The following is a 22,555-nucleotide window of genomic DNA, read 5'->3' as shown; positions in this document are numbered from 1 at the left end:
CATGTGTCCTTATTACATGTTGGAGCATCTTTTGGGTATATGCCCAGGAGTGGTATAGCTCGGTCCTCTGGTAGAACTATGTCCAATTTCCGGTATTTCTTTTTCTTAATTTCAGATATCATTTCTTGTTTTCAAAGAACATACATTGTTTGATTTTTAACCCTTCTAAGTATGTTGAGGCTTGTTTGTGGACTAATATTTGAGATTGTTTCCTATGTATGGAAGAGACTGTATTTCACCCTTGGATGAAGAATTCCATAGAGAGCCCATGCCTTTGATTGCTCACTGCATGGCATGTATAGAGAAGAGTAAGGGAAAGTTGTGTAACACTAAAGTCAGGGTTTGTGGAAAGCCCCTCCCCATGGCCATTCCTCTTTCTTGCATATTAAGAAGTAACCCTATGGAGTGTGTGCAAACTTCCTGTGTATGGCATAGCTAGTGATGTTTGAACTACAGTGCAGACTTGTCTCTGAGGTTGCAAAGTACATAGAGCTTATGAATGAGAAAGTATACACAGTATCTGCTTTTGCTATTGTTACTGTAGTTGTTATAAATAAATTGTGCAACTTTAATTCACAAGTACTTTTGCAATGTGAATTTACACTTTAAGAGGTCTGCCTTTCTTCCGTGCCCCAGTGTAGGGGAATGCCAGGCTAATAAGTGGGAGAGGGTGGGATAGCAAGCAGGGGGAGGGGGAAGGCAACAGGGGTTTGTTCTTGTTGTTTTGGGTTTTTTTTTTCTTTCTTTTCTTTTTGGAGGGGAAACTGGGAAAGGAGAAATAATATGACATGTAAATACAGACAATATCTAATAAAAAATAGTAATTAAAAACAAAACAAAAAAGATTATTTCACTTAATGCAATACTATTCAGGTTTATCAATTTTCATGCAAATTTATAATTTCATTATTTCTTATGTCTAAAACAAAATTCCATTGGGTGTATATTTCACATTTATCTTATCCCTTCAGTGAATCATGGGTATCTAGGCTGGTTCCATGTCTGGCTATTGTGGATAATGCAGTAATACATACAAATGTGCAAATATCAAAAAAAAAAGTATATTCCTTCCATGGATTCATTGTATAAGTTGAAAATAAATACAAATACACCAATAAAACCAGCAACAGCAATAACAACAACAACAAAAAGAGGTCTGCCTTTCTAAATTATTGGTATATTTTTCTTATGGCTATTCAAACAAGATAAAATCTGTTGATAGCAATTAGTATTTTATCTTTAATTTGCTCCTAACAGCTGAGAGAATAAAGCCAGTCAGTCAGAATCTGAACCTCATGGAAGATGTGGATCTAAGTTTATATACAAACTCAGTGGTCCTAGCAGAGGAAGCCTGGTTAAGCCCTGTGACAGATATCCAGTTGATGGTAAGGAGTTATCCTGCAAACCAGTGAAACATGAGACTGCAATCTCAGCCATAATATTCTAGCACTTCTTGGTAGGTTTGCCCTCAGATGTAAAGTTTGACCAGGCTTTACTGTTTGACATAGCAGACTGACTTCCTCTCAGCAAATGGCTCCATAAAGACGAGGAGAAGGGAAGGGTTTTTCTAGGCCTCCAGAACCTGTTTGTGATCTGCTTTTGTGTGTTTGACACAGTAGCATTGAATACTCATTACCAAATTACCAGTTTTGTGCCCTTTTGAACTAACTTATTATTATAAATACACCACATATAAATTCTCAATCCTGAGTAAAGCACCACCCCCAAAGCAGACACGGCATATTGATAATTCATAAAGTTGTGCAAACTTCAGAGACTGCCCTCCTCACCCAAAACATTCTTTCTATCCCCTTTAACGTATGTATTAGAAAAATCATCTGAAAACTCCTTCAGTTACATGTGCAGTGAAGGACCATTTATCTGAGTCCTGGAGAATCTAAATTTGTTTGATAATGACTTTGTCTGAGAGAAAAGACATTTCTTAGTTGTCTCCTAAATTTTTAGTATGTCCAACTATCAATATATTGAATTTTGAACAACTGTAAAGTAGCTAAATAATTCTGGTAGTGCTTTGTACAGTTTTTTTAACTGGAAGAATATTAATAAAACTATGTATTACATATGTAACACTTCTTTGAACCAGTGGTCCTCAAAGTCACCAGACCATCTGCACCAGTTCTCCAGAGTGTGTGTTAGAGAGAGAAGTCTCAGTCCCCACTCTAAAGCTGTGGTAGGCACTCTGGAGTCAGCATTATGAATTTTAGCAAGACATCAGGTGATTCTAGTATTTGTTAAAACATTTAGAAATGCTATTTAAAGAATAATCAACCAAAAATGTACCTGTGTCTATTTTTTTCCTGTGTGGTCTTTAGTGTTATATATTCACTATAGCTTTTGTCTTAGTGTTGACAGTTTAATGGGTGTAAAAGTGTTAGTTTTGTTCTCCCCAGTCTATTCTTTGTGGCTCTAGTTATTGTATACTCTTTTCTATCTAATGTGTTACTTATTAGCTGTTTTTTACCAGTTTATCTTTCTGTACACCATTATTTATAATTATCCACACTATATCTGTAAAGTATAATCTCTCTAGATCTAGTTATTGTATACTCTTTTCTATCTAATGTGTTACTTATTAGCTGTTTCTTACCAGTTTATCTTTCTGTACACCATTATTTATAATTATCCACACTATACGTGTAAAGTATAATCTTTCTAGATCATGTGATATATGTTTTATATGCATACTTGGTGTATGGACATATGTGCACCTGTACACATGCAGATCAAGGACATAAAATGTATATTCCTTAATCACTGTTCATATTATTATTGTTACTATTATTTTACTATTGTTATTTTTGAGACAAGTTCTCACACTGAACCTGAAGTTCACTGTTTTAGCTAAGACTTGCTGGCCAGTGAACTCACAGGATCTGTGTGTATCTGCCTCCCAGTGGTAGGTCTACATGGGCATGGCTGACTCTTACATGGGTGCTAGGAATTTGAACTCAGGGACTTCTGCCTTTACTCCACATATTCTTACCCACTGAGCCATTTCCCCAGTCTCATCATTTTAGATTTTGATGTGGCCGTCAATCCCCTAAGTTTATCTGTTCTTAGGAGAAATTTTGAACTAGAGGAATAAAAAAAGCATGAATTCTAATTATATTATTTTGTTGATTATAATTTTATTGAACTTTTTCTATAAAAGTTTTGTTTAGTCACAAAATTAAAGGTAAATATTGAATCTTGCCACATGACCTACTGGTCTATTAAAGATTTGTAAGGGCTCATGAAGACCAATGTGCAGTGTATTTTATAAACTGGTAGCTTTATTCATGAGGCGTGAATCAAGCCTAAATTAATAGCTCCTATAAATAAATATAAATAAAGCATCTTTCCCATTTAGACTGATGGAATTCACTTTGGATTTCATGTTAGTTAAATTAAAATATGTTTTATTAGGTGCAAGTAGTTTCCAAAGTGCTTTTCCTGGCCCTTCTTGTTCTCATCCTCTTGAAGGGGGGTGGTCTAGCAGGTCAGGCAAGGTTTGCATGCTGCCTGCCTGCCAGGTAGTAGAGGAATAGGAAGGCCAGGGCCAGATTGTCTATCATGGAAAAGAAGACCCAAGCCTGCAGCAACCTTGGCATGAGTCAGCCCTTCTGTAAGGCCACTGGTGGCTCTGAGGTTACAGCTTGTCTCAGCTAAATCCCTTCAGCTTTTTAGAAACAATCTGAAAATTCATTTAGAGCAAAGCTTTAAGTGTAAGTGAGTGGTTTTATAAAAGTCAGACAGCTCAAAATGATGGCCTCTGCAGGCGCCCTAGAGCCTGCTGTGTCCACAAACTGCCACGTTATTTACAGTGTGGCCCTGTAGCTTTAGAAAAGAAGAAAAGCAGGTTTCTTTTCCTCTTCCTCCTCTTCCTTTTCCTTTTTTTCCTTCTCTAGATTTAGGGTTTTGTTGTTTATTCCTGGAGGACATAATTACATGAGTTCCTCTTCTCCGCTTTCCTCCTTTCTACCTCTTCTCTCCTCTTTCTCCTCCCCATAGCTATCAGGAAGGGAAAGTTTAAAAGGAAAGAGAGGTTCAATTTTATATTAAATCTCCAAAACTACCTTCTTAGTGGCTAAGTGCATACTGGCTTAGTAATTCATACAGACGCTAAGGCGTCCCAGACATGTGTCAGTCCTTTCCAGAGTGTTTCTTTGAAGGGAGAACATTAAAACTGGAGCATTCTTATTCTTTTCTCTCCTTCCTTCCTTCCTTCCTTCCTTCCTTCCTTCCTTCCTTCCTTCCTTCCTTCCTCTCTCTCTTCCTCTCTCTCTCTCTCTTCCTTTCTTTCTTTCAGCTGGTATGGACCTGTAGTATTATCAATCATATAGCCAGTTTCTAAGGTGGTGGGTAGTGGACCATCAATAGAAATCTTAGGAACCTGCACTGAAAGCCCCTGTAAATACATTGTAGTAATAGATTTGTTACTTAGTACAAATCAGAACATACTGTATGATAAAATTCACTTATTCTGAGTGAGGCATGCTACATCCTTTGTTCTGTTCTTGACTTACTGAATTTATTTGAAAAATATGTGATAGGAAGTAAAACCATGGTAGAAATTAAATATATAATCATTAAATGTCTTGAATACCAGAATATTTTTATTTGATTAAATTTAACTTCTTAGCTACATCTAGTATTTTAATTCTAGAGAAGGGTACAGAAGGAATCTATTGTGAGAACTAAAATATTCCTACCAGAAATTTCTTTTCTAAACAAAAGTGAGTGTATCTTTGTCATCAGACATTATAATTTATAAAATCATTGAGTCATATATTACATTCTGCAGAGCTAACCACTGGTTTCATTTTTGATACCTTTATTTTTGTTTTTGTATGTAGGCATATACACACAACTTTGAATATATGATTATATAAATGGAATAACACTCTGGTTTTTAATATTATGTCTAAGATATGGCCTAATTACTGGAAACTTCCCAAAGTATGCAATATTGTAATATACACCCAGTGCACCCTTATGTTCGTATGCAGATACTTGAACACTTTAGGATTATTGCAATCAATACCTGAAACTTATTATTGATACATATTACTAGAAGTTAAGGAAACCGAGTTATATTTATATAGAGTTAAGAGCGCGCGCGCGTGTGTGTGTGTGTGTGTGTGTGTGTGTGTGTGTATAGTGGTAAGTATACTTTTTAGAAAACCTACTTAGTAATGAAAATCAAAACACTGGATGATCTAAAACAATAGTTAGCATTTAGCTAAATATTTAACCGCTTAGTCAGTGTGGCATATTCATTGAGTACTCAACACCTTCAGCTCCTCTGCTAGTTGTTTGAGTTGCAAAGTGAAATAGCAGTTCTGTTTGACTGTAAGCCATACCAAAACAGTAAACTGACATTGAAGTATGACATGACATGGATAGACAAAGGGGCTTGAGTACCATACTGGAGTTGAGAGATATTTTTGTAGAGAATGTGTCCTGGAAGTCATGATTAAAGGATGACATATATGAGTTGTGGGGAAAGGGGAAGTGGTGGGAGGAGGGCCTTGGGCACCATGATTGTGATAGGTTCTAGGAACTATTGTGGTTTTTAAACAAGTGCAGTAGGGTCTGGAGCGATGGCTCTTATAAAAGACCCCAGGTCACCCCAGCACCCAGGTCAGGTGGCTCACAACTGCCACACCCAACATCTTCTCTGGCCTCCCAGGACGCTGTACACATTTGAGGCACATACAGACATGAAATAAAAATAAAAAAATAAATGTGTGGACTACATATAAAGGACGAAGCAAGAAGTCGAGATGAGAGTAAATGGGAGACTATGAAGAACTGTGTAGCTGTACTCCTGAGTTTGGACTTTGAGAATTAAGGGGTGCGAGAGCAAAGACATGAGATCAAACCCGATAAAGATTTGATTAAAAAATGACCATGCTCTGGTTTGCATACAAAGTCATAGATCTGTGTGCGTGGTGACTATAATTCAGAGAGGCAAATGAACTGGGAGAGACCAAGCCTTTCAGTTAGATGTTGTCACTATCAGATGAAGAAGAGCACACAAGGACAGTATAGACTGGGAAACCCCTATCTACTCAAAATGGAGAATGTGGAACTAGAAACACAAAATAAAGTAAATATCACCCTCTTCCTCCTCATTATCACCTTGAAGTTATCTTCAGGAAGATGTATTTGATGACAGACCTGAAGCAGAATGACTTGGGTTTGACCGTGTTCCTGGGCAGCTCAGAAGAAGCTCAGACCTTTCTGCTCATCACACACGAAACTGGCTTTCAGATAAATGAGGGCCTCAGTGTTTGTTCCTCCACTGAGAGAAGGGTAGTACCAACATCACCAAACTTAAAATGTGGACTCTTAATGATTTAAGAAGACTGCCTATACACAAGTAAGTCACTTTGCAAAACTGTTGAGCTTTGTGGTCTTCCATAAGCCATTCTGTATGATTTTAATCCATGCTGATAAAAGACCAGGTGGTCAGAAAAAATAAAAATTCCACCTCATCCTTTTCTCTTACTTAGTCCATATCATGTGTACTGTGTTTAAAACTGTTTGTCCACACATTCATTCTTTTACATAATGTAGAAAGCATTTTAGTGTCGGTAAAGAACTCTGTGACAAATGGAAAATCTTCAGTCATTTCTAAAGGTTACTATTTCCAGTGGATATAGACCTCACGATATGACCTCATCTTTTTTATGTGTATGTTGTTTTGTCTAATGTTATGTTCTCTGATTTTATTATATGTGCTATGTTTGGAATGTATTTTTATTCTCACAAAATGTCCTCTATTTATTAAGAAATCCTGTTCTTAAGCTTCTACATTTTCCTTCGGTAGTTCCAGGGTTGGTCTTCTCATACTATTCCTGGTTTATGCCTCTGTTTATTAAGCACTAACTACATACTGAGTAACTTCTTGAAGATTCTGTAGTAAATGGAGCTGGTTAGATTTATTTATTTATTTATTTTAGAAATAATTTCAGCTTTTTCTATTAATATTATGCCTAGTGAAATGGAAAGATGGCTCAGTATATAAAGTATTTGCCATGCCAGGATGAGGAATCCCAGAACCCATGTAGAGGGTGGGCAGGTGTTGTGGCCATCTATAATCCCAGCACCCAGGAGACAGAGGCAGGTGATTGATTCCTTGAGCAAGTTGGCCAGATAGACCAGCCAGAATTGGTGAGCTCAAGCTCCACGCCCCATGAAAGTGAGCCCACCTGAGTAAATCAAATAGAGAGATGGAGAGTATTTCCATTCTGGCTATGTTCATGGCAAGGAATGTCCCTTTGGAAAGGATTTCCAAATTATCCTTTGTCAAAACTTCTTTCTCAACCATACACTGTTGCATACATGTTACATGTATTCTCACAGGTCCTTTCTTAAGCCAGAGTTCAAGGTGCAGTAACCATAGAGCTACCTCTCAAATGAAGACAGAGAAACCATAATGGGAGAATTCACTATTCAAAAATATAAATCGAGCCCCTTTTTGGTTTTTAAATTTTAGCATCCTTTAGTAAGTATTTGAGAAGTGGGTAAAAGTCTTTCATCTAACTTTTATCCAATGGTAAACATTATTCCATTTTAGATCTGACAGTCTTTGGCATGACATGGTGTTAAAAATTTAGTCAAGTCAAAAATTTGTCTCAAAGTTTACCTGACTGCAGGCCGACATTCTTAGCCTTTCATTATAAAATCAGCTGTTTATGCTTTCTGCTTGTGCCTATGCTAGTTGAATAAGTCAGATCCCCTCCTGGACTTGTCAGTTCCTATCACTCTCTCTATACATATCTATCTTATTCTAAACACTGATTAAAATGGGTTGTTCTGTTTACTTGGAAGTGTGTGTGTGTGTGTGTGTGTGTGTGTGTGTGTGTGTGTGTACACATATTAATGTGTGCATAGAAGTGAAAACACAATGAGAAATGTGTGTAGAAGATAGAGGTCTACATCTGATGTCTTTATCAAGCACTCTGCACCCTGTTTTTTTGGTACAGTCTCTTGCTGAACTTGGGGCTAAAGTATTTGACTAGACTGGCTGGCCAGCGAGCCCAGGAATCCTCCTGTCTCTGCATGCCTAATGCTGAAATTTCAGATGGACACTGGTATGCTTGCCTTTTTATATGAGTTCTTTTTCACCAGCTTCTCATGTTTATGCCACAAGCATTTTGCCAGCTGAGCCATTCCCCCAGCTCTGAAACTATTATTTTTAAATGCCTTAAGAAAAAAATCTGTTATTCTTGGAATGCAAAGGCTATCAGTTAATGGAAGACCAGGATTCTCTTACAGTCTAGATTATGTAATTATATATCATAAATAGAACAGAAACTATTTTAATCTTTTAAGTATAAAAATTAAGTAGTAAGATGATATTCCTTCAGTTAAAAATATTAAATCTAAATCAATCTTTCCTTCAATAAATCAGCCTCTTTCTTAAGTTCACATTTAAAGTGTAATGACCAATAGAGCCATCATAAGCTACCTATGAAGGGCTTGTATTGTAGTAATTCTATGATTTTTATCAACAGCCAAGTTATTGTCTCATTATGACTAAATTGATATTGTTGTGGTTAAAGCAGCAAACTGACAGTCATAAAGCTGTACTGTTTGGCTGCCAGGTATTTCCATGTATTAAGAATTCTTACATTGAGAAATAGCAGGCTTAAGCTAACTTAAAGTGTTAACTCCATAATTCAAGAACAGCAGTCTATAGTAGACTAGTGTTTACTCATCTTCCTTAATGAAGACTATAAGCACATTTATTTATTATCTTATATAAGAAACTCATGTGTTTCCTTTTTGGACTAAAATTCTCTTAAAGGCAAAGAAAAGAATCAGGGTTGGATAATGTTTTTACCTTTAAAGGTAAATATTAGTGATGGTCACTGTTTGAATTCAGCAACTTCTATTATGATACCTATCATTGCACAAGAAAAAAAAAAGAGCAGGTATAAATTCATCTTCCCTCCAAGGAACATTCGTGGTACCTGAAGAAAGTGAGATAAATAGTAGGGGAAAATTAAAGCTAGACAAATCTACAAGAACTTTTCCTTGTATGGGCAGCTCACAGTGGAGAGCAGAGTGCATTAAGAACTGGGTGTCTGAGCCAGTGTGTAGTTCTGCCCTTACTCATATTATTTCTAACTTGTGTCTGTGTCCAAGATGAATATTAAATTATTTGAAGTCTTACTAAATTTTTAGATGTGAGAACTAAGATAAAATAATTTAATACATAATGGGCTTTACTGTCCTAATGCCAAAAGATTTGAAATAAAATAACCTGCATACAACAATTATTTACACTTAAATATTTGATGATATAGCTCAGAATTATTAATGTATATCTTACCCAGTGTTTTCTTGTGTTGATAAAACTAAATTGAAGGATTAATTGCTTTCTTGTGTCTAGACAATAATGTTGACCCTAGATCACTGATAAATAACCCTGCCTAAATATGTTCAAATGTTTTGTCTAAGATTTAGGATTCTAACATGGATATTGGGTTTCATATCTTTCTGTTTGTGTCCCATGGAACCTAATTAAGGTTGGTTACATGAACATGAGTAGTGGGTTATTTGCTTGAGCAGGAGCAGTTTACCAGCAGCTAAACCACTTCTCAGTAACCCTCAGTTGACCACCAACTTTTGAGAAGGGACCTGGTGGTCCTCCCCATTCATGATAAGTGTTGATGGCTCATCTTTGTGCAGTTAATGATCACAAATGTCAACATCATGGTTGCAACAACTGTCTTATCTACAAGATAGCATTTCAAAGCACTCTTTACTATTCTTATCTTCTACAATGTTCCCTGGGCCTTTGAGGTATAGTATAGATGTCTCAGCACCTTGGCCAGTTCTGAATCTCTGTTTAATTACTGCCTACTACAACCAGAAGTTTTCCCAATCAAAGTTTAGAGTAGTGCTCACCTATGAGTATAAATATAATTATTTCAAGGACAGTTGGACAGCGTGACCGACCGTTTAGCAAATGAACAGTAGTAGGTTCCTCCTGAGGCAGTGATTTTCGACCTCCCTAATGCTGTGACTCTTTAATACAGTTCTTCATGTTGTGGTGACTCCCAACCATAAAATTATTTTTGTTGTTACCTTATAACTGTAATTTTGCTACTGTTATGAGTTGTAATGTAAATATCTATGCTTTCCCACGGATTTAGGTGACCCCTGTGGAAAGGTCAGAGGGCTCACAGCACACAGATGGAGAACTGCTGCTCTGAGGCCTTTTGAACCATGATCTTTTTTTTTTTCTTTTCTTTCTTTCTTTTTTTTTTACTTGACGTTAGATTCTTCTCTCAAACAATATATTCCAACCAGTTTCCCCTCATCCACTCCTCTTCGGTCTACCCCTACTTTGGCTCTCCCCCAGATCCACTCACTCTGTTTTCTTCTCAGAAAAGAGCAGGTCTCCAAGGGATGACATCCAAACAGGAAGAAAGGCAAAAACACTCATAAGAAGAGTGGACTAGGCAACTCAACTGGAGCAGGGGAAAGAGCCAGAGATACATGCCATCCCACCATTAGGGCTCTCACAAAAACACCAAGCTAACAGACATAAGTGCAAAGGACCCAGTCCAGACCCATGCAGACCCTGTGCTTGCTGCTTTAGTCTCTGTGAGTCTATATGAGTCCTGCTTGGTTGATTGGGTGGGCCGTGTTCATATGGTCTCCTTCATCCACAGATTTTCCTACCCTCTTCCACAGGGTTACCCATCTCAGAGGGAAGAGACCCAATGGAGACCTCCAGTTAGCCATGAGTTTATTACCAGGTTTACTATACCAAGAATAAATTCCCTCCTGTGAACAGACCTAAAATGCAGGAAAGAACAGTTAATTACCCTCATAAGGGGCACACCACAATTAAACCAATGGGCACACCTTGCCTGGGAGGTTTATTTTCATAGCTGGGAAAAAACATGAATTTTATTTTTCTCCTAGCACCCTATGTAGCTTCTCATAGTATTGAGAGCCAGTTAGCAGGGAATGAGCTTCCACTTCTGTTCCAACTTGATTTGTCTGTGCCCTACAGCCAAAGTATGTGGAACCTTCAGCAGTGGAATATTATCATCTAGTTCTGGTGGATAACCAAGAGAAATACAGAAGCCTGCATTGTATTGGGGGCCTCTGGAATATCTCTAAGCAACAACTTATAGGAAGGTATCTCACACATGGCACTGAGATTTCTATTTAATATCTTAAAACTTCTGGGAAGAATGTTATCTACCCATTCAAGGTATCTCCTTTATATTTTAAAGTTAGTGTACAACACAGTTGGGTTTTCATATATATCCTTAGCATTTTACAAACTGGACATAGTTGCTTTTTCGACATATCCTTAGTATTTTGCTAATTGAGCTACATCTCCAGCCCTCACATTAGCTTTAAAAGGAAAAAAAAAATCAGGAAGAGTAAATCTTGGTATGATACTCAGTTCCATTTTATAATTAAAAAAAAAAATCTCACACATTAAGTTACTCCTGTAATTAACAGTCATGAATTGGTTATGACATATTTTGATTACAGACATAATTTCCTCTGAGTACATGGTAGTGTACTATTTTTTGCACTGACATTGTTATATAGTATGTTCTGAGTAGAGCCACAGCTTAAGACTCACTTTTCCCATGAAGCCTTTAAAGATGAAGACTTTAATAACTGGCAGTAGTAAAACAGCAGTATCTGAAGTCACAGAAATGGCATGAGCAAAGGGCATGTGTGCCAAAGCTTACATTTTGCCAAGATAATGATGACTAGTATGTTTTGACTGAAATTTAGAGTAACTGTATAGTCTACATTGAAGATAAAGTAGGAAAATGTGTTTTGAAGCTAGCTCATGAGAGGACTTGAATGCTTGAGAAAGAAGTGTGCTTGAGAAAGAAGTGTGCATAATTTATGGAAGTTAGTGCTCAATTCAGTAGACTTTACATACAGCTCAGGTGAATAGGATTGTAGAATTTGACATCTATGTGAAGCTAAGTTCAAAGTAGACAGACACCATGATGTGAAAGGAAAGGTAGAGTTAAGTCAGGAACTGATGCCAAAGTGATCCTGACACCAGCATTCTGGCGGCTTTGTCAGAACTAGGAAAGAGAGGAATGGAATTTTATGTTTGTTTTGAGACAGGATCTCTTTGAATACCCCAGGCTAACCTAGAAACTCACTATGTAAAGAAGACTGACCTAGAATTCAAACTCATAAAGATCCACTTGCTTCTGCCTCCTGAATGCTAGTATTAAAGGTGTGCACCACCTTGCCTGGCTCAAATCTAGCTTTTTCACACGTGTTCTAGGGGTAGAATCAGTTGTCCAGCATGTATGTCTAGCACTCCTATCTACTGAATCAATTAACTTTTTTGTTCTTTCTTACTCTTCCTGTCCAGATTTATTTTTTCCTTTTTTAAATTATTTTCTTTATTTACATTTCAAATGTTATCCCCTTTCCTCGTTTCCTCTCGGAAAACCCCTTATGCCCTACTCCCTCCCCCTGCTCATCAACCTGGCCTCTCCTGCTTCCTGGCCCTGGCATCCCCTACACTGGGGCATAAAGCCTTCACAGAACCAACGGCCTCTCCTCCCATTGATGACCGACTAGGTCATCCTCTGCTACATATGCAGCTGGAGCCCTGGGTCCCTCCATGTGTACTCTTTGGTTGATGGTTTAGTCCCTGGGAATTCTGGAGGTACTGATTAGATCATATTGTTGTTCCTCCTATGGGGCTGTAAACCCCTTCAGCTCCTTGGGTCCTTTCTCTAGTTCCTCCATGGGGACCCTGTGCTCAGTCCAATGGTTGGCTAAGAGCATCCAGCTCTGTATTTGTCAGGCACTGGTAGAGCTCCTAAGGAGACAGCCATATCAGGCTTCTGTCAGCAAGCACTTGTTGGCATCTATCATAGTGTCTGGTTTGAGTGACTGTATATGGGCTTGATCCCCAGGTGGGGCAGTCTGTGGATAGTCGTTCCTTCAGTCTGCTCCACACTTTGTTTTTGTAACTCCTCCCATGGGTATTTTGTTCCCCCTTCTAAGGAGGATCGAAGTATCCTCACCTGGTCTTCCTTTTTCTTGAGCTTCATGTGGTCTGTGGATTGTATCTTGGGTATTCTGAGCTTCTGGGCTAATATCTACTTATCAGTGGGTGATTACCATGTGTGTTCTTTTGTGATTTCCTGTCCAGATTTAAAGCTACCAGTTGGACACATCTTCATACTGGCTCCACATGGCACATTCCTAACTATTGTTTAGGGTCCAGTTCACATGACTCTTCTGTGAAATCATCTCTCACTTAGCCTGCAGAAATCTTTCTGTCACTGAATTTCTAAGTGATTCAGTCATTTCTTAGTTACTTTTTAATCATGCACTGCTTTCATTATTGATGGACAAGGTTTATGCCCTTTGCAATGCAATCTCCTCATAGAGTTTGTGTTGGTGTTGGTATGCTGTATTACAAAGACCAGAGTCTAGAATTTATAGATTTTTGTTTTTACTTTCTAGTTTCCTCAGTGAATAGTGGTATTTACTCTCCATAAACCTCAGCCTCTAACCTACACGGTGCCTGTATTACATGTTATTAAGAAGATTGTCATTAGCAAAGTAACTGAATTGAAGAATTTATTGATGTTAGATTCCCATCTTTTTTTTTCTTACCTTGATTTCTGTGCCTGTATCTAGAATGCTACATGTAAATATTAGATATTATTGAATAAATTAGTAATCTCTAGTAAGAAGGCAAGATATTGTAGATTTATTATATTAAAATGTATACATAGAGCAGTACAGAATTAATTATTGGTTAATAGTGTTGTATTCAAACTATTAAAATTCAGATGAATATATAATTAAAAACATACCATTGGAAAAAAAACTTACCTTAGACTTAATAACAGCAGAAGCCATTTATAAAAACACTTTCTCTTATTTTCTAAACAGAAACTAGGTAGGCCTTGAAAAGGCTGAGCAGTTACTTTTTCGGACCCTAAAGCAGGCCCACAGTTTTGGCAGTACATACTGATATATATTTCAAGATTATAATTTTCATTTTTGTTTTAACAGATTTAAACATATTTCTTGCCTGTGGATGGGGTTATATTCTAGAGAATGTAAGATTGGGATCCCTAAAATTATATTGTGATCTAAATATTAATTTTTAAAGTTATACTTTATTCCAAGAGTTATATTCCAGAAGCTTTGACAAATGTGATATTTTACCAGTCTGAACGATTTTTACAACATTGAAAGTCCTCAATCACTTGAGAATTTCAGCATAGTGAGAAATTTATAATATTTTGTGTAGATCTATGCTTTTCTGTCTGACTTTGTCTTTTAGTCATTTTTATTCAGTTTATGCTATATTACTTCAACAAAGTATTCAAATCTATTAGGGATAGATTTTTACTGTTTTGCACTTTCAAATTATGAATTAAATTATTCTCCATAGATACTAAGGGTGGCTTTCATTTAAATTATGATAAATTTTCCTACATGATAAACAGTCCTAAGCAATATCAACATTTTACATATCTGCCCTACATGATAAGTACTTTTTGAACATCTATTGTGTACTCAGTATCTTCCAGCCATCCTTAACTATCTAGTAGGAGAACTGAGTCTCAGAGAAGTAACTGATCTAAGTCACTTCTCAATTGATAAGTGATAGTCGGTCTACTTTTTTGATCCAGACTGCTTAATCAAAGTTAATTTTCTTAATTAACTGTGTTCTTTTCTGGTGCAGTAGTGTGTTATGTGGCATAAACTTCCTTAGCCTCATTCTTTATATACTTCAAATTATCTCATAGCCGATTTGTCTGCCTATAGAAATGCAGCATTTGCTCTTCAATCTGCAAAATAATCTTAGTCTTCAAGAAACATCCTCTAGATGGCCTTGTCATGCACCAATAGAAGGAGAGGTCATTGGTCCTATGAAGGCTCGACAGATGCCTCAGTGTAGGGGAATTGAGGGCAGGGAGGTAGGAGTGGGTAGGTGGGTGGAGGAACACCCTCATAAAAGCAGGAGGAGGGAGGATGGGATGGGGGGTTTCCAGGAGGGAGGGAAACCTGGAAAGGGGATAACATTTGAAATGTAAATAAAGAAAATATCCAATTTTTAAAAACAGAAAAGAAAAGAAAAAAGAAAAGAAACATTCTCTGAATGACTGAATTACTTAGCCAACTGAAAACCAGCAGATAAACTACAGGAGTGTCTAGTGGGTAGAGGAGACTATACAGTTTAGTCATGCTGACTAAACTAGAGATTTCTAGGATTGTGTCCACAAACTTCAAGAAGAAGGAAGTAACTATGTTATCAGAGATGTATACAAGAGCCTGAAGTTGGCCTTGATGGTAAGTGCCAAGAGGAAGTATTGTGTGTGTGATATGTACTTTAACACCGATCCAATGAAAACAGAGCAGTCCCGAAGAAGTTTAAAGTCTTCTCTTGAGATAGATAATCTACCATTAGGTACATGAAAAATAGACTTGTTCACAAAACAGGGGAGACATCCTGTTTGTATTTGAGGGTGTGTGTTTATACTGAGACATGTGACGGGCTCTCCGTCTAGGTCAGAGCCCTTGAAATGTGGTTAGGCAGAGTTTCAATACTCCTTAAGAGTAAAATAGATAACAGATTGGGAAGACTTAATACAATAGATAGGAAAATGTCTTGTATATAACGTAATCTTTTCTTTTTATATGTTGAAACAAAAATATCTTTAAATAATGAAATTATTTATAAAGATTTTCTTTTTACTTTTTTGAGGTGGTGGGGAGAAAGTTTCAAGGCAGGGTGTGTGTGTGTGTGTGTGTGTGTGTGTGTGTAACCTTAACAGTCCTGGAATTAGCTCTGTAGACCAGGCTGGCCCTGAACAGAGATACTCCTCCCTCTGCCTCCCAAGGGCTGGGATTAAAGGTGTGCGCCACCACTGCTCAGCTCATTTTTATAATTTGTAGCGGCTTATATGTTCTATCCTATATTATTTCATGAGGCATTCTCGGTACTCTATATGGAAATGTGTAGTAGTTAGTAAGGAGGACCACACTCAAGGCAGAGCAGTCACACCAGGTTGGCAAGTCACCTACCTAGGAATGGTATTTGACTTCATGAGACTAAAGTGCCACTACATACAGATGAGGAACTCCAACAAAGTTAAGAAGAGAAAGAATAACTAAGACAAAGACAATTGACTCCAGAATTCTGACAAGTCTGCTTTAGGTAGAATTTCAGGAAGGAAGTAGTTAACATCTTTGAATGACAGTGAGACCATCTGGAAAGAAGAGATCTCAACACAGGCCATTGAATTTGGTTGGTATAGGAACAGTTCAGGAGACGTAAGAGGGATAGATTGCCAGAGATTATGAAGCAGACTGTATATATAAACTGCTCTTTCCAGGATGGAGTCCATTTGTAAAGATAATAATCACTTGATTCCGTCAGACTGTAGAGAAATTTGAGTTTGTTTGTTTGCTGAATGAAAGGATCAGTGAGTAAGAGTGCTTGAAATTGTAAAAGAGAAAAGATGATTTCTACAGTAGAATGCTAACCATTGGCTCCCAAACCTCAGTGCACACTGAAATCCTAAGGGCATCTGTTACAGGGCCAAAGCCCCAGGTGGCAGCTCACATCTAAGTTTACCCTTCAGTAGAGGTTTGTATCTTATCCCTGAATGGATAAGGGACAACCTGACCCATAGTCAGTTACTTCAAGCAGCTATGTCATATCTGCAAGGCCAGATGGTTCAAGAAAATTAGGAGTTCTAATGATGACAGTAGTAAAGTGACTATCAGCATAGTATCCAGAATGAATACGATGTTAATGGGATTACAATCTATGGGTAGACCATAAAGTATAGCTAAGGAGGTGGTTTTGATGATTTTAAGAGTACTGCTAGCTCAGTTAGTAACAGAAGACTGAAAATATTTAAGAGATAGTGAACTTGGATTAGAAAGGATAGTTTAAGGGTCTTGAAAGCCAAGTAACACAAAATGGGGCTTTTTTTGTAGAAAACCAAAAGAACCGAAGCTTGCGTATTTATACGGCCTTCCACTTTGATAAACCTAGGACTTGTTAGTAAGTATTACAGAGGGAATCAGGACCAAAAGGAAGCTTTACACAAAGCAGTGTACTGCCTTTTGACATGGTGGCATAACATGATCATATACAAAGTTCATACTGTGAAATTAAGTTACAAAAAGAAATTGGAAAATATCCGAATGTTTTAAGAGGCTTTGAAACTTTGTATTGGACTTCATTCATAGCTGCCCTTGTGGGGCTGTGGGCTGATTGGATGTGCCTGTAAGGATGGATCAATGTAGAACTATGTAGGCTTGAGGTTGGCTTGAATAATTTTGGAGATTAGGGTGTATGTCTGCTTGACCTTCCAGTCTTCTGTAAGCATCCTTGATCCAGTCTGGCTTTCCTGTAAATAGAGTAAATACTTGTCTTTTAAGGATATAACATGTCTACAATTTGTATTAGTTACCTAGACATATTACTTAATATATTAAATAAATATTAAATATATAAGTATTATATATTTAATAACAAAGGCAAACAGCTTAACAGCTTTGACAAGAGCCCACCATAGCTGTAAATACTTTCTGGATGTTAAACATCAGTGTTGAAAGCATGTTCAAAAGGCAGATTAGGTCTTGAAACAGGAAGCTAAAGATAAATTCCTTCCAATGCCAGCCTCCTCCAATTGTACTAAGGACTCCCTATCTCTTTTTCTTTTTCTTTTTCTTTTTCTTTTTCTTTTTCTTTTCTTTTCTTTTCTCTTTTTGGATATTTTCTTTATTTACATTTCAGATGTTATCCCCTTTTCTGGTTCTTTCTCCCCCACCCCTAGAAATCCCCTATCCCATCCCCTCTCTCCCTGCTTCTATTAGAGTGTTCTGCCACCCAGCCACTTGCTATCTCTTAAGGTTCTTTCCATCCCTCTTCTATGACTGAGGACAAAAATCCACCCCATGGATTCTGAAGGAGTAGTAAACCATAGCCTGACTAAGGTGCATGGTAGGAACAGTTAATAATTTTTGTCAGGAAGTAAGTTTGAATATTCTGCCCTAAAATTGAATTGCAGAAACAGGTCACTTCACTAATGACTTGTCAATTTTTACACATGACACCACATGTTAATTTTTAGAAATCTTTAGCATGGAAGATTTCACAAAGAGGAAATTACATGCCAAATGTGACATTAGATGAGTTTTTAAGAATTGGGTCAGGGAGTTGATACAACACAGTCTCGCTTTATAGTCCAGACTAACCTAGATCTCACTATATAGCCTAGACATGCCTTGACTCACAGTAGTCCTTCTGCTTCAGCCCTTCCCCCAGGTGCCTAAAAACTTAAATAAACAAACTATGGCCAAAGAACTAAAAACTTTGAATAATCAAATAAATTTTAAATAATTTTAGCTATGCAACTATCATGTGATAATTGCTTAATAAATGGTAATTACCGGTAAAACTTTGGTAATTAAACAAGTTTATAGTCGATCTATTTTATGTATATCCAGATTTGAGGACCAGTACTTACTCAAAATCTTTTGTGTATGTCAAGTATACTAGTACATGCCTATAGACAGGAGGAGGAAGTAGGGGCAAGGCCACTTTGAGCTATGTAGCCTTCCCCAGGTCAACCTGGAATACCTACAAAGGCCCTATGTTCAAAAAAATGCATCTTTAAGTTTTGATTTGACACAAGAGCCCTTGAGACTAGTGTTCAAGTCACTAATAAATTCAGAAAATGGGCCAGTTTTCACTAGATGTATGTACTGGCTGGTCATATGTCAATTTGAGACACAACTAGAGTTATCCAAAAGGAGGGAACCTTAATTGAGAAAATGCCTCCTTAAGATCTGGCTTGAAGGCATTTTACTAATTAAATATTGATGGAGGAGGGCCCAGCCCATTGTGGGTAGTTCTATCCCTGGGCTGATGGTCATAGATTCTATAAGAAAGTAGACTGAGCAGTCCATGAAACAAGCAGCACTCCTCCAACAGCTCCTGCCCTGTTTGCGTTCCTGTCCTGATTTCCTTTAATGATGAGCAGCGATATGGAAATGTAAATCAAAAAAACCTGTTCCTGCTCAAGTTGCTTTTTGGTCATAGTGTTTCATCACAGCCATAGAAACCCTAGCTAAGACACTGTACTAGTTCCTTTTTTGTTGCTATGAGAAAGCACCATGACCAAGGCAGCATATAGAAGGGTTTATTTGGGGCTTATGGTTCCAGGGGTATCAGAGTCTATCACTGCCACACTGGGGAAGTGCAGCAGGAACAGTCTAGAGCTCACATCTCAAAGCAGCAAACAGGGAGCCAAGAGAGCGAACTCAACATGGCATGAGTCTTTCTCTGAAAGCCTGTCCCCAGTGACACTCTTTCCTCCAGAAAGACCACACCTCCTCAGCCAAGCAGCACCACCCGAGACCTGTTATTCAAATGCCGGAGACTCTAGAGGGTATCTCATTCAACTACCACTTACCTTCTTCTATCCCATATATATAAGAGGGAAAATATTTATAGATACTTACATTGTTATTGTGAAAAATGATAACTTATATAATATCCACAAATTCATATACATAGCAGAAAGTTAGTTTATTGACTATTTTTCTTTGATTTAGTTCATCTAAAAATAAACAGTTCTGCTTTTGCTAAGCCAGTTTTTCTGTCAGTATATTGTAAACTTACATACCTTTTTTGCTTTGTAGTGAAGAGCTCAGAAAAGAAGCAAGGCAGTTAAAGCGGGAACTCTTAGCAGCAAAACAGAAGAAAGAAACTGCCACGAAAGTGGAGAAAGAAAGTGAAGGTAAGGGCTTTGTCCGGCTCGCATTATCCTTTATTTTTATTTATTTATTTATTTATTTTTAGAAAAAACAGCAAAGTTTATCGATATTTCAAGATACATTTGAAAAATCAAAGTGCAAATCCTGGAGACATACGGCAGGCTAAGATGTCAGAAAGTGGAAAGTGTTCACTGTCACAACCTTCTTGCACAAGCTTCCTCAGTACATTTTCCAGGCTCAAAGGGATCAAAATTAGTTACTCCTCTCCTCTACCACAGGAGTCTATCCTTGGATTAACTCCAAAGTTTCCCACAAGAACTTAAAAAAAGAAAAAGATAAACAAACAAACAAAAACAGAAAAACAACCCTAAACTTCAAACAAAAGATGTGAAGTCCAAACTGATCTTCTCTCAACCCCATTCTATGTAGTCAGCACCAATGAATGTGGGATTGGCATTCAAAAGAGGACATTATCCTTTATTTAATGTGTGTGGTGGGGGCAGAAGTCAGCTTCAGATGACATTCATCAGCTACCTACTTCCTGTTTTGACAGTGGCCTTATGTGGACCTGCAACTAACTTGTCTAAACAAGCCCCAGAGGGCCTTGTGTTTCTGCCTTCCTTGCTTGGGCTATAAGTGTGTTCCAGCACGCCCAGCTTTGCTGTGGGTACTTGGGATCCAAACTCAGGCCCTCCTGTTTCCCCATTAAGTAATAAGCACTTCAGGAAATTAGCCACCATCTCAGCTCTTTACACCCTCTTGATGCCTCTGTTTTCGACCTTGTTGATACCTCCTCCTGCTTTCCTCCTCTTCCTTGAGGATTGACGGATTTGAGTTTTTTTTTTAATAAACTTGCTCTGGGTAGTTACCAAAAAAGTAATTTTTCACATAAGGAGATAATTTTTCTGAAAAATAAGTTGGATGCCAACAGGACCATGATTATTGCTTTTAAGTAAGCTTAAAGAGTACTTAAAAACCAGGTAAGACTTAGTGTTGCTTTAATACATAATTGAATTAAAGTGCACAGAAACTTTTCATTCTTTTTGTATTGCACAGTCTTTAAGACATTTAAGGATTTTAGACCTATGCTAGGACTCATACAAACATTTGTGTGTTGATTTGAATTATATTAAATCCCTACTGGATTTCACTGTTGTTGCTTTAATGTTATGTGTGTGTTTGTGCATATCTGCATGTGGACAGAAGTGCACACATGGAGGGAGCTGTGTAGAGGTAAGAGGACAAGTTCAGATATTAGTTTCAGCCTTCCAGCTTGTTTGAGATGCATTCTCTTAATGCTTACCATGCTATACTTCATGCTAGCAGGCCTTGGAGCTTCCAGGGATGCTCCTGTCTCTGTATCTCGTTTCACCATAGGAAGACTGAAAACAGCACCATATCTGGCTTTACGTGGGTTCTGGGATGCTAACTGGGGTCCTTGTACTTATTGTAACAAGCTCTTTACCATCTCACCCATTGCATTTATGTTTGGTTTTACTCTACAGTAAGACATAGAAAGTCTAATGCATTTATAAAGCTCATCACAACACTACTGAACTGTTATATGAGTTTCTGTATTCTATGAGTCACTGTGATTAAAAAAAAAAAAAAAAGACCAGCTTCAGAAAAAGCTATTCTACTTCACTGAAATCTTTGTAACTATTTCATAATAAACCATGTAATGTTCATGGAAAACCTTAAATCTACTTCCTTTTTTTGCTTCCTTTTTTTCCTTTTTTTTTTTTTTGGTAATTGGATGTTATACTATAAGTTACCATTTAACATAATAATAAATTTTATTTCAGTGATAAATCTGCTGTAATGTTATCTTATGCAGACAGCTCACCCTCATGTTTTTGCAAAGCATGGAGTGTTTTTATCTGTTAGATTTTGAAGTGGTTATTGGAGTTCTGTTTAAGAAAATAACATACATCATATATCTAGCCTTAAAGAATATACGCACCGATACAAAAGAGCAGTATATTAATTGTGAAACATATTGTTGTTGTAAGCCTTAAAAGTAGTGTCCCATAGCTGCATAGCAGTGTAATTCAGAGATTATTTGGACTGTATCTCCCAGTGATTTGAAATGAAGGCAAACCTTGAAAATTTTAAGTCAATGGAGTATACATTTGAGGAAGTTGCTAAAACTTTAAATCATCCATAATGTTCAACCTGTAAAGGAAAGGATGAACTAACTTACTCATGACTAGCTCACACAGTTAAAATAGAACTCAGAGTAAAAAGAAGCTATATTGACAGTAGAGACTTGAAATAAGTTTAGTAAGACTATCTTATATGTAATTTTCCCAAGGGGTTGTTTCTTATATTAAAATCATGTTAAATATATGATAGTATTTCTCCTGGAATAGAAAGGTCTTTTGCAAATTCATCTGGAACAACAAAAAACCCAGGATAGCCAAAACTATTCTCTACAATAAAGGAACCTCTGGCAGAATCACAATCCCGGACCTTAAGCTATACTACAGAGCAATTGTGATAAAACTGCATGGTATTGGTACACTGACAGGCAGGTAGATCAATGGAACAGAATTGAAGACCCAGAAATGAACCCATACACCTATGGTCACTTGATCTTTGACAAAAGAGCTAAAACCATCCAGTGGAAAAAAGACAGTGTTTTCAACAGATGGTGCTGACTCAACTGGCCATTGGCATGTAGAAAAATGTAAAGTGATCCATTCCTATCTCCTTGTACAAAGCTTAAGTCCAAGTGGATCAGGGACCTCCACATCAAACCAGA

General features: G+C 37.4%; 1 protein-coding gene and 1 long non-coding RNA gene across 4 annotated transcripts in view; one reads left to right on the top strand and one right to left on the bottom strand.

The window, feature by feature from the left end:
• Positions 1-22,555, top strand: part of Cwc27 (CWC27 spliceosome associated cyclophilin) — a 188,979-nt gene that overhangs the window by 82,509 nt on the left and 83,915 nt on the right. For all 3 annotated transcript variants that reach the window (XM_031360434.1, XM_031360435.1, XM_031360433.1), the window contains one exon: positions 19,717-19,814. In XM_031360434.1, coding sequence (XP_031216294.1) covers positions 19,717-19,814 — 98 coding nt within the window. The remainder of the gene's footprint in view (positions 1-19,716; positions 19,815-22,555) is intronic.
• LOC116083679 overlaps positions 17,270-22,555 on the bottom strand; it is a 32,910-nt gene continuing 27,624 nt past the window's right edge. Inside the window, exons 3-4 of the long non-coding RNA XR_004115857.1 lie at positions 19,701-19,784; positions 17,270-17,417 (exon numbers count right to left, since the gene is read on the bottom strand). This is a non-coding gene — a long non-coding RNA (uncharacterized LOC116083679). The remainder of the gene's footprint in view (positions 17,418-19,700; positions 19,785-22,555) is intronic.

This window comes from Mastomys coucha, unplaced genomic scaffold (assembly GCF_008632895.1).
Source record: "Mastomys coucha isolate ucsf_1 unplaced genomic scaffold, UCSF_Mcou_1 pScaffold8, whole genome shotgun sequence".
Taxonomy (NCBI): domain Eukaryota; kingdom Metazoa; phylum Chordata; class Mammalia; order Rodentia; family Muridae; genus Mastomys; species Mastomys coucha.
The sequence above is the reverse complement of the archived record's forward strand: the minus strand, read 5'-3'. Positions and strand labels throughout refer to the sequence as shown.